This window comes from Vidua macroura, chromosome Z (assembly GCF_024509145.1).
Source record: "Vidua macroura isolate BioBank_ID:100142 chromosome Z, ASM2450914v1, whole genome shotgun sequence".
NCBI classification, from domain to species: domain Eukaryota; kingdom Metazoa; phylum Chordata; class Aves; order Passeriformes; family Viduidae; genus Vidua; species Vidua macroura.
The window spans coordinates 39,082,748-39,099,069 of NC_071611.1; the positions used below are offsets into that span (position 1 = coordinate 39,082,748).

The 16,322-nt window shown below is 42.9% G+C and overlaps 1 protein-coding gene across 1 annotated transcript in view; it reads left to right on the plus strand.

Moving 5' to 3' along the window:
* The first annotated feature begins 4,805 nt into the window (after positions 1–4,805).
* NADK2 (NAD kinase 2, mitochondrial) overlaps positions 4,806–16,322 on the plus strand; it is a 32,656-nt gene continuing 21,139 nt past the window's right edge. Inside the window, exon 1 of the mRNA XM_054002993.1 lies at positions 4,806–5,172. Within this exon, the coding sequence (XP_053858968.1) occupies positions 4,825–5,172 (348 nt within the window). The 5' untranslated portion in view covers positions 4,806–4,824. The remainder of the gene's footprint in view (positions 5,173–16,322) is intronic.

Here is a 16,322-nt window from a genome sequence, read left to right on the forward strand (position 1 = left end):
ATGTAAGTGGTTGTGCACGCCATCCACCTATCTGTCAGACCCACACTGAGTCCACTGTTCCGTTTCAAAGAATTGCACAGGAGCTAGATTTCTCTAAGACTATTTACATTCTTCATGAAAATTGGCAGTTGCTGTGTGACAGAAATCAGAGAAGGGCATCCTTTGAGGAAAAAGTTTCAATATAAGCTTGGTATTTTCTGTGATGCTGGTGGGCCTGAGTGGTGTTTTTGTGCTTCTGTACAAGCTGCAGCACTTTCTGGGAGGGAGGAGAAAGAGAGTACAGAAGGATGGGTCCCTTTAGCCTGAAGAGAGGTGTAGAGACACGACCTAAACCCATATGAAACTAGACACAATTTTTTTTTTTCCAGATAAATTTCTATCTATTTATGAGAAACCCCAGTGACGATTTCATATACATAAGGGATGCAGAGCTGGAAGATCTTATATACTCATACAGTAGTAATTTTCCCAAGGAGAGAAAACTAACAGTTCCTAATAATAATAATATATTCTACTAAGATTAGAAACTTCTAGCAGAATCTACTTGGATGGGACAGACTTGAATGTCCTACTTTACATTCTGGATGCATTTGTATCTCTTCATGAATCTTGTCCCTCAGGTTTTTATGTCATGTTCTTTAGTGACCTCTGAAACAGTTTTGGCAGATTGCATAAAGTTAAGAGTTAGGTAATATCTCTACTGAATAAATAAATACAGGAAAAACTTCTAGCACATTTGCTTTCACTGCTAGTGACAGCCAGTATGACATGGACAGGGAGGGAAAGAGCATCCTCATTTCCCTTAGATGGGTTTTAGAGGCCTTACCACAGGGCCATGCTGGCAGGAAAACTTAAAAAAAGCATGCACAGCCCATTCTACGGCAGTTCTCTGTCTAAAAAGTGGACTTCAAATCAGAACAGTTTGTGTTTCACAAACACTGAAGTTATTAGTACAAAATAATATGTCTGCAGATTTTTGAGCATATTCAAATTGCTTCTGAAATGTTGAGGTCAATTGTGTTAGACCACTTGAGGGATGGTGTAGTTTGCTTTGCATAAGCAAAGAGTGGGAGGACAAGTAAAAAAGTAAATCTCTGATACTTAAAATACATTCTAATGGAAATGTATACAAGAAAGCTTGCTCCTCTCATTGGATTTGTGTAAAAAAAAAAATCAGTAATTTGCATTGTTAAGAATACCTGCCACTTACTATATTTTTCCTTAAGCTTCTTCCTTGAGTTTGTAATTTGGAATTTCTGAAACAAATTACCTGACTAAATTACATGATTCAACTATGCAATCAATGATGAGGGTATATATGTTGCAAGCACAATGCAAGCACATGGATAGGATCTGGGATCAGAAATTCTACCAGACCACACTTGCGAATATGTTCATCTACATGCCTTTTAAGACTCTGATGTGTTGCATGAGTGACAGTCTCTAAGCATTAGTCTGGAGTTTTCTTCTGGATTATCAGAATTAACAGCTGCAGTCAGCTGGTCTCAAAATCCCAAGACTTGGACTTAATGAAATGTTACAGTGAATGGTGTGTTTACCTCCTCCCCTGTGAATGCACCTAACACTGATAGCATCACCATTTTAAACACAAACAAACCATAATAATTTTCCATTACCGGTAGCACTGAGGGTCACATAGAATAAGTCTAGACAATGCAAATAATTGGATAAGTTAATGATATACTGGTTATTAATTAAACTGTCACAAAAAGGCATTATTCAGAGACTTCAAGAAGGAGCAGAAATTAATAGTTGTCCCAGACTGTAACTGCACTACAAGCAACATATACTTTCTTTTGGGTGGAAATAAGCTACATAAGGAGATTATCTTATATAACACAGTTGGCACAGTTGTGCATTGTCAATTTTGCAACTAGTGAAATAATTTAGGGAATAATTTATTGTTTATGTAGAAATTTTTCCAGTTACTTTGTTCACAGAATATTTTGTGTATTACATAGATATTTTTTTAAAGTTCACAATATAACTTGAAGCATATAGAGCTAAGGATGCCTGGTTTTCTATGGATGTGTGTCTTGAAATTTACATTATGTATTATAACTCCTTGGTGTCTAAAATGGGCATTTCTCTGAAGCATTTTTCTAACTTCAGGCAGTATTAGGCATCTGTTTCCATGAAGAATTTTTAACTGTTTTATGCCCAAACCAAAGCTGGTTTTGGTCAGCCAGTTGTTCAAAAAGTTATTACAGTGGGAATTCACTCCTAGTCCATATTTGTGTCCTACAAGGATACCAGGTTTAAATGCCTATATTTATTTGTTTAATTTTGTATGAATGAATCTGTCCCTTAATCTACTGGGTATATTGTTTTAAAGTCATTGAAAATGGGGCATGAAGACATGTCATATGTCACAAACTGACATATATCTCTAAATAGGTAAAGGGTAATTTGACAGATATATGTCTCTTCTTGCTGTATATCAGGTGTATGTTCAAATCAAGAATTGTAGTGAGGGAGGGGTTAGTGTTTAATGAACATTTTGTAAGTAGGTCCATTTATAAAGTAACATGCAAACTGTAAGTAATATTCAACAAACTGTATTTTATATATTATAGAAAGTTTAAATCCTTTTCCACAAAGACAATGGAGTATCAGACAATCTTTGTACTCTGACAAAGAGCTAGCCTGTCAGAGACTTCACTCTGGGAGGTATGGATAAATCACTTCACAGCCCATGCTTCAGCATTGTTTCCAGAACTTTAATCATCTACTGATTTGAATTTACATTTTAAAATACATATTTCATATTTTATGCTTATAAGCTTGCTGTGGGAATTAATTCAAAAGACCATAACATACTAATTGTATGACTTCAGAATAAAATACTGTTCCATATTCAAACTTAATGGTTGAAGCTGATCTGATTTTCAAAAATCAAAACAATTCAATATAAATAGACAACACACAAAGCACAAAATCTTAGAGGAGCAACTAAATGGTCAATTAAGTTATAAAATAGATACCATTCAAAACAGAGTCATAAATTTTCGAAATCTCTTATATCTTTTAGGTCTCCAGGTTGTTGTATTACCTACTGCTTTGTACAACCTTAAAAGTTAATCGTTATACAGAATGAGGCATTTTCGGTTAGCAAGGGAATTAGTTATGTTTAATTGGTTTCCTGGTAATCTGTTTTGTGATATTTTCCTTCAAGGCTAAGCTAATCAGTAGACAAAAAAATCCTCCTACCCACCAGCAGCAAAGACTGGACAGAGCCTTTGTTTTGTGGGAAGAGCAGAATGGCTGCAGCTATGCTTATTTCCTAAGACTCTTGGCAAAGCCCTGTAGAGAAGTGCTGCATTGACAGGCAAGAGTTGCTGCTTCACTCCCTTCCCTCAGGGAAGATGAGGAACAAGGTGAGTAATGAGAATGCGTGTCTAAGTGAAGCCTTCAGTGCAGAAGGACGGTCTGTGGCAGACAATGTCTGCGCATGCAGTTATTGATAATCATGCAACCCCACACAGAATTTCTGGACAGCTTGCTTATAATATTAAAAAGTAACTCAGGATCGATAATTTTTTTTTTTTTTTTTTTTTTTTTTTTTTTTTTTTTTTTTTTACCTGGACTCGCCAGACACTGTCTGGTAACGCCGCGGCCTTCCTGACACTGGCAAATGTCACAAAGACCAGAACAAGCATGGATAACAAAAAGAGCTTTTAAGCTACACGTATCTCACCAGTTCTCTGCACGAGATGCAGTATCTAGCCCTTCTAAAACAGCATGTGCTGTGTTTCCCCACCTTTCTGAATTATTGTCCGAATTTTTTTTTCCCTCCCCCGCCAGGGAAGCAGGCCAGCCCCCCAGCGGGGCAGTCCCACCTGACTGCCTTGCATTGCCTGCATGGTGCCGACGCCACACCCCCCTGCTCCAACCGGGCGTCGTGTCACAAGTAATGAGAGCTCGCTGTCCCGCGGGGTGTGGGGGGCACTGTTTAGGAACACTGTTTAGTCTCGGAACACTGCTTAGTCTCAGAATTCCTGTCTATTCCCCAAAGCTATCTGAAGTTTCGGTAATGACTATTATCAGTTCGTATTCGCCTTTCTGCGGTGCTGCAAAGCTATCACAAAAGACCGAGGACAGGAGCAGCAACACGTGAGATTTCCACACACGCGATCTAAGACCAAGTAATTTCTCCCTCTTTATCTCTTTAACACTGTCGCTGCCTCTCGGGACACTGAAGAATACTAGTGGGGCACTGGTGGCATTGTCGCTGTCCCCTGGGACACACGGGAACACTGGGGCGGGCGGCTGCCGTGAACACACTGGGGCACGGGAAACACCTGGGATACTGCTGCTGTGCCCCGGGACACGGGGGAGTACTGGGGACACTGTCACTAGTTGTGTTATGTCCCCTCACGGCGCCCGGGGCGCTGCGCACGAGGACATCCGCCCCGCGCCGCCTACGTGCCTCACGCCCCGTCCCGCGCGCCGCCAGGGAGCGGGGCGGGGCCAAGCAAGGGGCGAACGGGGCCCGGGGGGGGGGTGGGGGGAGGGGATGTCTTCCTCAGCGCATGCGCAGGTGGCTCTCGGTGGGGCGCGCCGCGCGCTGTGCCCCGGTTGGCCGGGGAGAGCGCACGCGCCGGGTATAGTCCCCAGGGCCCGCCCCAGAAGGGACGGGTGCCCGGCGGCGCAGGTCGCTATTGGCCAGGCCGGCGGCTGCGCGCGGGGAGGGCGGGGCGGCGGGCGCGGCCGGGCCATGTGTGCCGGGCGCCGCCGCAGAGCGGCCGTAGCCGCCGCCGGTAGCGCCGCGCCCGCAGGGAGGAACGAGGCAGAGCCTGGGAGATGTTCTCCTCTTGGGGCTTCCCCTGCGTCCGCCTCCGCCTCGCCGGCCGGGCGGCAGCTCGCCGCTCCGCCGTGCTCTGCCAGCGGACGGCGGCTTCCTCCTCCCCGCCGTGGCTGCCGCTGCTTGGCGGCGCCCACCGGCGCCTACTCGCGCTCGGCGGGCTGATCCCCTCCGCGGCGGCGGCGGTCGGGCGGGGGGCGGCGGGGGCCGCGCCGTGCGGGTCGCGGGCGGCGGGGGGCGGGTTCCGGCCGTCGCGGGTGGCGGTGGTGGTGAAGACGACGCGGTACGAGTTCGAGCAGCAGCGGTACCGCTACGCCGGGCTCTCCGAGGAGGACCTGAAGCAGCTGGTGAGCGGCGGGAGGGGCCGGCGGTCCCGGCCACCGAGGGCGTTGCCGCGGGGCTGCGGCAGGGGTGAGGGGTACCTAGGGTGGGGGGTACCCAGGTTGATGCCCGGCTCCGGCGAGGGATGACTGGCGTGATGCCCGACTTCGGAGCCGTTTCCGGGGTGATACCCGGCTTCGAGGGCGCCGCCGGGCCGCTGTGTCCGAGTGTCCCTGGTGCTTCCCTGGGCCTTGGTGGGGCGGAGCCGGCGGCCGTGGAGGTGAGCGGGGTCGCGGCCGCTGCCCCTGCGCTCTGCCCTTGCTGCCGGCGGCTCTGCCCTCCCGCCGCCTCTCTTCCCCGGGCCCCTGATCCCGATGGAGCCGCCGAGCGGCGCGGCCTGGAGAGGGGCACGAGTCGCGCCGCTGGGCATTCATCGCTTGCCGAGAGCCTTGTGTAGTAAGCGTGTTCGGATTTTACCCTTGGAGAGATTCCAGCAGCCCTCAGCAAACTGCGGTCTTTTTCTTACTGTATGTAGTATAAAGATTAGAGAAGTGCATGCTGAGGAAAGCGCAATGTTGCAAAAAATCCCTTCTGTGTCTTAGCGTGGACTGATTCGCATTTCCTCCGTTTTCTTGCCTCACATCCTTACTCCATCCTTATGTATTTTCCTCCACACAACCAGATCTCTCTCAGATCCACCCTTCTTGTTACAGTTTTTAGAAAAGCCTTTTCCTTTAGTCTCTAAGAAATCTTTAATGTAAAGGTCCATTACTGAAGATATACTAAGGAAAGCAAGTGTCTCTGAGAGTTGATACGTGCACCCAGTGTCTTGTCTTCATCCCCATCATGCTCAGTGACCTCACCCAGTACTCCCTTTACCCGGTGGTTGTCTTCCAAAGTTCATCTGCCACCGGTGGGCTGAAAGATGGTACCTGCAGGAGTTATTTTGGCTGCCAGCAGTCTGAAGTCCACATCATGAGCTCATATTATTAATTTGTCCACACATTCGTTTGTGTCTGGCAAGTCTTTTGTCTCTTAAAACGTAATGTTTTAGATCTGTTAGTTTGCAATGTTTGGACTAAACTGGTAGATGTGCTTAACTTATCTAGCAAGGACAAATGGCTGCATAGGCTTGCTTTGTAAAGAATTGGGATAAAATGTACAGTATCTACAACAATGTCTGTGTGCTTCAGTTGGTCATCTACCTCCTATGGAATTCCTCTCCAGATATTTTTTACATGTTTTGTATAGTTGTGTAGTCATAGTTCAACAAGTTGAATGTCTGTCTGTTTTGATTCTAATGTAGCTTCATGTTGCTGGGGTGCCCAGTACTTCCTTTCATACAGTGGTTAGGGGGAAAAAAGGTCTCTCACAGCTCAACTGTAAGACCTTTTCATTTACCTTTGTGTGAGAAATTATTTCTTCTTGTTGAGTATAGAGGTTGTCCTCAGTGTGTAGCTAAGCCCAGGACTGGAACACTGAATCAGTGAGCAGCATTGCACATCCCTTAAGGTGCTCATGACTGAATGTAGGGTTAGCTGCAGTTTATTTTCTCATGGGAATGCATATTTTGCATGATTGGTAACCTGTGACTATGCATTTTTAGAGAAATAACTGAACTTAGTGGGTGATTATAATAGTTGCAGAAACACCTTGGAGTTTGTCCTTTTGGAGAAACTTACAGGTACACAATAATTCTTGGTATTGATGACAATTCTGTAACTTTTCTAGGACTGGTGCTTTTTTAGTATCTACCTTTCCCCTTAAAATATTGCCTTGTGAGGAATTGCAGCCATAAAACTTAGTGTCGCCAGGTAGACAAAGCCCAACTTGCCTAACTATGTGTGTAGCAATATTGAGTTAAGCTCTTGCTGTATGGGTGGGAATACAAAGATTTGTGCAAGAACATATTGAAAAGGTATTGCAGAATTTTATTTTTTTGAAACAAAAAATAAGAGAGCAAAGGAATTATCATTGCTGCCCATTTCTTAATTTTTTTAGCTAATCTGTAAAAATTTCAGTATTTGCATTCTTCTGTGACTCTGGTCTCAGATTTTTTTTTCCTCAGCCTGAGTTAATGGCAGCCTCACTGCCATTATATTATGTGAAGATTCAGAAGACTCTTTTCCTCACTGTTGGGGAGATCACTTTGTAGCAGAGTGATTGCTGTGAAATGTCCTTCCCCCACAGTGCCATTGTGGGCAGCTTGGGAGCACGATGCATTTTGCTCCCTGGTGTTAGCTGCAGTCCATGCTCCCTGTGTCTCTGTTTCTCCTGGGGAGACTTTGGAAGCTGCTCCAAGGCAGCTGATCTCAGAAATGAGCCCAGGCACACTGTCTTTGGGTTTGCAGCTCAGTTGTGTTAAAGGGCCACACAGAAGGCAGGGTGGGAGTTGAGTTCATGTGAAGGCCTGCCTCAAGTTGGGATGCAGGCAAAGAGTGAAAACAAAAGAGCATAGGAGAGGTTTGGCTCCTTGGATGCTTGGAGCTGCTGCCTGACCCAGACGTGTTGGTGGTGGGGGTTGCATTGTAAGGGCTCAGGCTAAAGTGATCCTGGAGGAGGCTTGTGGTGTAAGGAAGCCAGCACCAAAGGAAGAGAATGGTGCTGTCATCCTCTGTCATGGACCTTCAGATGGCCAGATGCTGGCTATTTGAAATGCAGAAATTCAGTTTCGAGGCAGTGTTGGAGGTTTAGATTTGATTAACCATACTAGGGCTTTGTTGCCTGCCTGTTGTGAGCAAAAGAGATATTTGCAAGTTTCTAGAGGATAACTGATCTCTGTACTCAGAAACTTCAGGTATCAGTATAGCACAATTAATGAAAATTGTGGGCTTAATCAGTTCTGCCTGATCACCAAAACAGGAGAGCAGTCCTGAACGTAGCTGTTTAAACTGGTGTGTTTGTGTTAAGGCTGAATATGCAGTAACTTAATGCAGAAATAGTGGTGCCTTTGGGCGTACATCCTAATGAGATGAGATTTGTTCCATGTTTAAGGAGGCTGAGGATGAGTCATCAGCATACACCAATATGTTCTAAAATATGATACTGATCATAGTATATGTTATTATCGATGATATACACAGTATAAATCACAGTATCCTTCTAGAAGTAGAATACCAGTAATGGAGGCGACTGGCTGACATTTTTAATAAGCCATAAAGGCCCTGGGCACCTGTAGCTTAAACCCTTCAGTGGCCTTACTTTTGGACACCAAGTGAGTTGTATTATACAAACACTATGAAATGTTGCAAAGTCAAAGCTGCAGGGTCACAATTTCAGAATTCTTCCTTTGTGCAGACAGAGATAGGAGAGATAAAGAAGCAGTCCAGACAGCAGAAGGGCAAAACTAATGGAGAGCAAGGGCTACTTTCACAGATCTACTAAACACTGTCTTTGCTTTATGAAATTTAAGGGGCTGTTGGATTTCTAAGACTTGCAATTACCAGCTTAAAGTTATACTAATCTTTCTCCCAAGTCCCTACAAACAGTTTGCTTACCAGAAGTAATAGCAATTTGCATTTCTTGTGATTTAGTTTACTGGGATTAGCATCTAAATACGACTAGTTACAAAAATGGATGATCCAGTCAACTAATACTGAAGGCTATTTCATGTTCTGTTTATTTCACTCTCAGTAAATCCATGCAGAGGAACCACTGCTGTGGTCCTTATGTAAACTAAGAGAAAATAATGCCCCAGTAATAGATAGAGCTTGATTCCTGACTTCTGGTTTTTGTTTTGTTTGATAATGCAGATGTGATAAGTTGCTGACTTCTCACAGCTGTAAGATATTTAGGGAAGAGGAACAATTTACCTGACCAAATACATTTCATACAGAGTTCTAATTATCTCTGAAAATATCCTGTCATATGAAAAGTTATGTTTGTCTTGGTCTTAATTGGAAGGAAGTTGTTCAGTGTGGACTAGAGTTGATATTCTGTTGTGGCTGGTTTATGTGTCTTTATTTGGGGCAGGGAGGGAGAGCAAGTTGGAGGTTGGGAACAAGTTTTGGCTCTTTTGGGCCACTGCAACTAATTGCTAGGGGTGGTAATCTCAGTGATGTGAAGTTCATACAGCTTTGTAGAAAACTAGTGTCTGGGTAGGGAAGAGGTAACCTGTTGTCAGGATATTGCCTCCCCTGAATGAGGCCAATGTGAACTTGCACAGGTGATGCATAGGGCAGCAGCAACATCCTGAGGAGGGCTGGCCAGGAAGGAAGGAAGGAGTGTTGCCCAGCAGGTAGGTGAGATTCAGCTGGGGCTCCTATATTGTGTGCTGAAACAGCCCCGCAGAACTGTGGGTGGGGTGTGGGGGCTGTATGTAGCAGAACACTATCCTCCCACCCTCCTGCTCCTAATTTGGATTTGTATAGCATCAGCTGTTGCTAGCCTGTGCAGTAAAGTTTTCATGTCTCTTAGAAAATTCCTTCTTGTGGTAAATGTACTGTTTTATCTTTAACTTGATAGGTGAAGGGGTTTTGGTTTTACAGAAACATTCTTTGCTATTTTTTACATTAAGTAGTGAAAGATACCCTTTTAGTATCACTTCTGAATTACTTTTCCTAGGTACTAGTGTTACAGGCTTGTAACTCTCATACCACCACCTGAAGATATAGTTTTGGAAAATACACAGATATTTTGTTCTTAAATTTCTGGTTTAGAAGACTGCGCTTCAATACTGATGCCTGTGATCCTCTCAAACACTTATTTAGAAAGTGCTACTCAGATATTTTCAGAATACTGAGATTTTTGCAAATGCGAAGAAGGCAGCAGAATGAAAAAACAATATGCAAACTTCAAAGTTCAACTGAATTCTAATTTTAAAATATGTTAATTTAGCAGACAACTAAAAAAAAAAGTTGCTTTTCTGAAAATCAGTAAGTATGAGGGCATTTAACTCTGTGTTCTTGTGTGGATCCAGATGTACAGGGTATATTTGAAGGTAGTATCTTTAAATAGAAACTTCCTCAATGAATGAGGTGATACTCTGAAGTTTTTCATTGTTCTGTTGAATTCAGACTGCCCATCTGTTCTGACATTGTAATGTGAATTTTTTCAGTGGATGTTCTTTTACAGAACACTTAAAAGTGTTTTAAAGCTGTTGAGAATCTATTATTGCCTACCTTATCCTGAAAAGAGGGAGAAGTACTAACTCAATTTAGTGAATTGAAGCATACAGAATTCAAGACACAGGTTATATTCCACTAGGATTATATAAAGCTAAAGACACTTTTTTTTCAGAAATAAAATTTTTGAACTAATCCGCTGGAAACTGAGATGGGTGTAAATGCTTTTCAAGTAACACAAACATGGTGTGCATTTGTTTATCTTTACCTTTGAAATTTGATATATTTGCATCAGTGTTAAGTCACTGTACTGGCATCTGCTTTATTATATTTTTTTCTCCTATGTTGTTATTCTAAGAGGGGTCTGGAAAATGCTGGAAACAAATGTGATACAGTAATTATTTTTTCCATAAGATTTGTTTTTCCAGTACACCATTCAAGTATACTCAGTCACATAGAGCAAATAGATATAAAAGTAGGGCATTCCAGTGTAATTCACCTAAATTAAACTTCTGGAACTATATCACCAATCATACTATGCTTTATACAGCTGAGGAAGGCTGCTTCTTGGAAGTGACTTTAATAGTGGTTTTAAGTACTTCATTAGTTGTAATTTACAGCATCATGTAGGTGTTATGCTGAATTAATGAGAGTGATTGAATTTCCTGGATGGCACAGGTTTTCTAGAAATCTATTACTGAAGAAAGCAGTTACCACTGTTTATAGTTAACACAACAATTTGCTCTGCCTTAGCCTTTGAATTGCAAACCACTGTGTGTATTCTTCAGATGTGGTTAAAATGACAATAATGCTTTAATGTGGTGGATGAGCAATTAGAAAGCAGTTCATGGCATTTTAACTTTTTTTCATGTATGCATCCAAACTCTTGTCCTGAAGCAGCATTTCTGTAAAACTTCAGGAACATAATGTTGCAGTTAAGTCAGCTATAACAGAAGTAATGGTATACAAAATGCTACAGTAGCTATACTTCATAGTCATTATTCTACAGTAGATACAGTAGTCTACAGCAGCATTTGAAGGCTTGCCCTGATGGTGTAATGAAAGTGAGGGGTCTAAATTACTGAAGAAGAAAGTGAGGAAAAGATAAGGAAAAAATATTCCTAGCTACAGTAGTCCTCTGGACTTCTGCAATATGAGGGTGATGCAGCAAACTGGTAGAAACGTAATAAGTAGCTGGGAACAATATTGGGAAAAATACTGAGCTGTCAATTGACAGCAAGTTAGTAAATCAGTCAGTATGCTGGTGAGATAACACCAACCTTTTTGCCTTTCTTATGTGGTAAGTAGTGACTTACTGCATTGGTTAACTTGGCACATTTTTTTAAAAGAAGTGGCTAGAGCCTGTATAATATGTAATAATCCAGACTGGGAAGGAGGAGGAATTGAATTTAATGCTATGACTTGCAGCTCAACAATAGTTTTATTGGAAAACTTGATTCATGTTCAAGGCCTTATGGGAGACTTAAACCTTAACCTTGGTGCTTCTGATCCACAGTAGGAGTTTGTTTCAGGACCCTGATTGGTTTCTCTGATGCTTTAGTTAAAGTAAATACTCATTATTAAAGCCTTCCTGGAAATAATGCCTTTATGGATTGGATTTTTTAGCTAATAAATTATCAGAAGCCAGTGCATTTGATGTTCACTCAGAACCTGCAGCTGCTGACTGAAACTGGTTGTAAGGCTCACTTTAGAGAGGGGTTTCAGAGCACTTGTGCAAGTCTGAATGATCTGGACTGCAGGCCCTTAAAGGAGCTGGGTGTCCCAAAATGGGTTAATCCACTGTATTACTGTACACCGTAATAGGAAACTGTACTGCAAACATAATTCTACTGAAACTGGCTCTGTTGATAGCAAAAGGTTGAGTGTATTGGGTTTGTGTGGCCAGGTTTTGGTAGTGGGGATGATTACAGCTGTGGCTTCTGTAAGAAGCTGCCAGAAGCTTCCTCTGTGTCTGACAGCTGATGCCAGCTGGATCCAAGATGGAAAGTCACTGGCAGAGTTCAAGCCATTTAGAGGTGGAAGTGTCATTTCAATTGGTAACATATTTAAGAGAGGAAAAAAAAATGACTGCAAATGTAATTGCTCTCAGAGAGGAAAGGAGTGAGAGTATGTGAGAGGAACAGTGTGTGAGAGACACAGGGTCAGTGAAGAAGGAGCTGCTCCAGCTGCCAGAGCAGAGATTCCCCTGCAGCCCCTGGAGGTCCAAGGGGGAGCAGAGATCCACCTGCAGCCCCTGGAGGAGCCCACACCAGAGCAGGTAGATGTGCCTGAAGGAGGCTGTGACCCCATGGGAAGCCTGTGCTAGAGCAGGCTCCTGGCAGGACCTGTGGAGAGAGCTGCCCACACTGGAGCAGTGTTCCTTGGCAGGACCTGTGACCCCACAAGGGGCCCACAGTGGAGCAGCCTGTGCCTGAGGGACTGCACTCTGTGGAGGGAACCCAAACTTGAGCAGTTTGTGGAGAACTGCAGCCCATGGAAAAGACTTATGGAGAAGTTTTTGAAAAATTATTTCCCACGAGAGAGCCCCCAGGCTGGAGCGGGGGAAAGAGCCCCTCTAGTTGAACAGTGTCCAAAACAACTTGAGATGAACTTGACTGTATCCCCCATGCTCATGTCCCTATTCCACTGAGGGGGAAGGAGGGAGAGCTGGGATAAATGGAGGGATGGAGGGAAGATGTTTTTAAGATTTCTTTTACTTCTCATTATCCTGAGCTGATTTTGATTCATAATAAATTCAGTTCATTTCCCAAAGCTGAGTCTGTTTAGTCTGTTATGTTAACTGGTGAGTAATCTCTCCCTGTCTTTATCTCAGCTTGTGAGCCTTTCCTTATATTTTATCTTTCCTATCTCATTGTGAAGGGGTGTGATAAGAGCAGCTTTGGTGCGCATCTGGTATCCAGCCAGTCAGGGTCACATGCCACATTAAGTCAGTGACTTATCAAATTCACTAAGTCTGGATTTTTTCAATAAATACTTAAATTTGACTAGTTTTTTTTTCTAAATATGGTGGCCTTACTGTCTTGAGTCTTTAGGTATAGCCAAGCCATATAAGATGTGATCATGTGTTTACTATTTCTAGTGCAAGAACAATTAGACCACATTTCCCCTTTTAAGAAGTCAAGCAACTTCTGTGAAAAGAGGAATATTAAAAATCTCTCTCAGCCTGTCTTCACAGGAGAGGTTCTCCAGCCCTCTGATCATCTTTGTGTCTCTCCTCTGTACTTACTCCAAGAAGTCCACGCCCTTCCTATGCTGGGAGCCAGAGCTGGATGCAGTGTTCCAGGTGGGTCAGAGCAGAGCAGAGGGACAGAATCCCCCCCCTGCCCTGCTGCCCACAGGGCTCTGGATGCAGCCTGGGGTGTCTTTCTGGGCTGTGAGCTCACATTGCTGAGCCATGTCCAGCTGTTCATTCACCAACACCTTCTAGTCCTTCTCTATGGCTGGTCTCAATTCCTTCATCCCACAGCCAGTATTGGTATTGCTCAATTGCAATTGCCCCAAATGCAATTGCATTTGGCCTTGTTGAATTTTATGAGGTTTGTACAGACCCACCCTTCAAACTTGTCAGGGTCCCATGTATGCCACCTCCACCCTCCAGTGTATCAGCTGCACCATGTCTTGGTGTTGTCAGCAAACATGCTGTCAAGGGTGTGAACCCAGCAGTTGAAGTTCACAATAGTACTTGTTTTCTGCTATAAATGGAGGGTAGGTGTGCTGTCCTGTGCTTACAGTGAAAGTTAGTGTTATGTCCAAGCCTGGGTATCTGTTGGTGTACAGCCACCAAATTCAGCTCCCTCATCAGTTCCAGTTGATGGCTGGTAAAAACACTAACCATTCAGCACTGTGCTTCAAGCTTGCTGTTCCTGCCCTAGGAGACCCATTTCTGTGAGACACTTGAAATGTGTCTCCAAGGTACAAATTCCTGTTGGGCAAGTTCTGCTAAAGCTTGCTGCTCAGTTTGTTTATCTATTTTATTGTTGGCCTTTTATTATCTAAGATTTGGAAGCGGAACCATGCTTTAATCCCATGTACTTGTAGGTGGATTATTTTTACATTTTGAAATAGAGAAGCTTAATATTTCATTAGAGCTCCTAAGAAATCCAGAAGTTTAGTGTGTGCCTGACCTGTAAGGAAAACTGCATTTGTTTTTAGCGTGACAAATCAAGCTTTATCTTAACTAGTTAACACTAGAACATAGGATAATTACTTGCCTGTAGATCGACAGTCTTTGATAATTAAGGAAGTTTTGAATGAAAGTCACGTTTAGTCAGGAATGCTAAGAGAAGTGTATGACTTGAAACACATCCTATATTCAGAGCTGTTCTAGTTCTAACCTTAAGGTATTGAGAAAAATATTTTTTCTAAGTCTGTCAAAATCTTGTTTCTTTTAAGAAGAATAAAACTGAACACTAACTTTGGTTATACTTGGGCCATGTGGTTAAATCTCAAGAGACAATTTCTGAAAATACAGGACTTAAAAATGCCATACTCTGCTTAGAAACAGATTGTTATGTTAGTGCTCATCGTATTTTTGTCTTGAGTTTAAAATTCAAATTTTTTCTATTCAGCTGTTGATCTCTAAATCTGTTTGTATTGTTTAGTGGTTCTTTCTGTAGAAATTAGGTAGATTGTAAAGCAGTGATCTGTTCTTGTTTTCCAGCTGGGGTGCATGTGTGGGCAAGTTCATTGTGGAAATTTGAGAGAGTAATTGTTTCTAGATCTATGTTTTTTGTGGTTGCTGTTAGGTTTTTTTTTTTTCCATTTTTTTTCTTCTTTCTAGTCAGACATTTAGTTTAACGCCTCAATGATCAACAGTTGTAAAACAAGTGATTGGTATTAACTCCACCCTGGTGCAGTTTAAGACTACATGAAGGTTAGTGCTGTAAATGAAGCATAAGCCTAGTAATGAGAATATATATGCATTCATATAAGGCCAAAGTACATCTGAAAAGTTCCATTTAATCTTAGTAGACAAGTGCAGGGGAGGGCCACAAAGATGATCATGGGGCTGGAGCACCTCTCTTGTGAGGACAAGACAGTTTGAGCTGTTCAGCCTTCAGAAGAGAAAGCTCCGAGGAGAGCTTATAGCACCTTTTAATACATGAAGGGACTCACAGGAAAGCTGAAGAGGGACCTTTTGTCAGTGAGTGTATTGATAGGATGAAGGAAATGGCTTTAAGCTGAAAGAGGGAAGATACAGCTTAGCTGTTTGGAAGACCTTCTGTACTGTGAAGGTGGTGAGGCTCAGGCACAGATTGCCCAGAGAACTTGTGAATGTGCCATCCCTCAAAGTGTCCAAGTTAAGATTGGATGGAGCTCTAAGGAACCTGGTCTAGTGAAAGGTGTCCCTGTCTAGAACAGGGTGGCTGGAGCTACCCAGCTCTTTAAGAGCTTCCAACCCAAATCACTCTGTGATTCTGCTAGGATTAGATGCAGAAGGTGCTCAGTTGACAAATTCACTCCAGACAATATCTGTGTTACTGTATTGAGAGAACATACTCTTTTATCCTGATGCTTAATGAGCAATGCCAGTAGGACTCAGCTATGGCTTTTCCCATTTTTTAGATCAAGAGTCATAATCCACATATGTAGACAGCAATGGGTATTCTGATGTTACTTGGCTTTGTGTTGGCTTCTGTATTTGTGTCTAGAAGCCACGTCCTTGTTGTGCAACATTGTTCCTGCAGGGCAAACATTACTAAAGGACAGCAGACTTGCAGTTTAAACCAAATTAGTTGGGACTTGCCAGAGGTGCAGGCTGAAACTACAGAAGGAAGGCAGTCAAGCAGAAGTCTCTTGAATAAGTGACTATTAGAGGAACTTTGTGAAAAAACATCCTTTCCTTAAAGAAGAATCAGGCCAGGATATTCAAGAAGAGCTATTCTTAGGTATTTGATTTAGACCTTTTCTCCTTCAGTCTAAGGAAAAATAGCTCCATTCATAGGAAATGTCTGTTTCCCTGATTATTTTCCGCTACAAGCTCTTCTGGAAACCTATTTAGCATTGCATTTCTGCTGTGAGGTTTAAGACTACTACTGAAGTTGTGCCTCAATGTATTTTTGTCCAATTTGTCTTTGTTTTCATATGCTAAT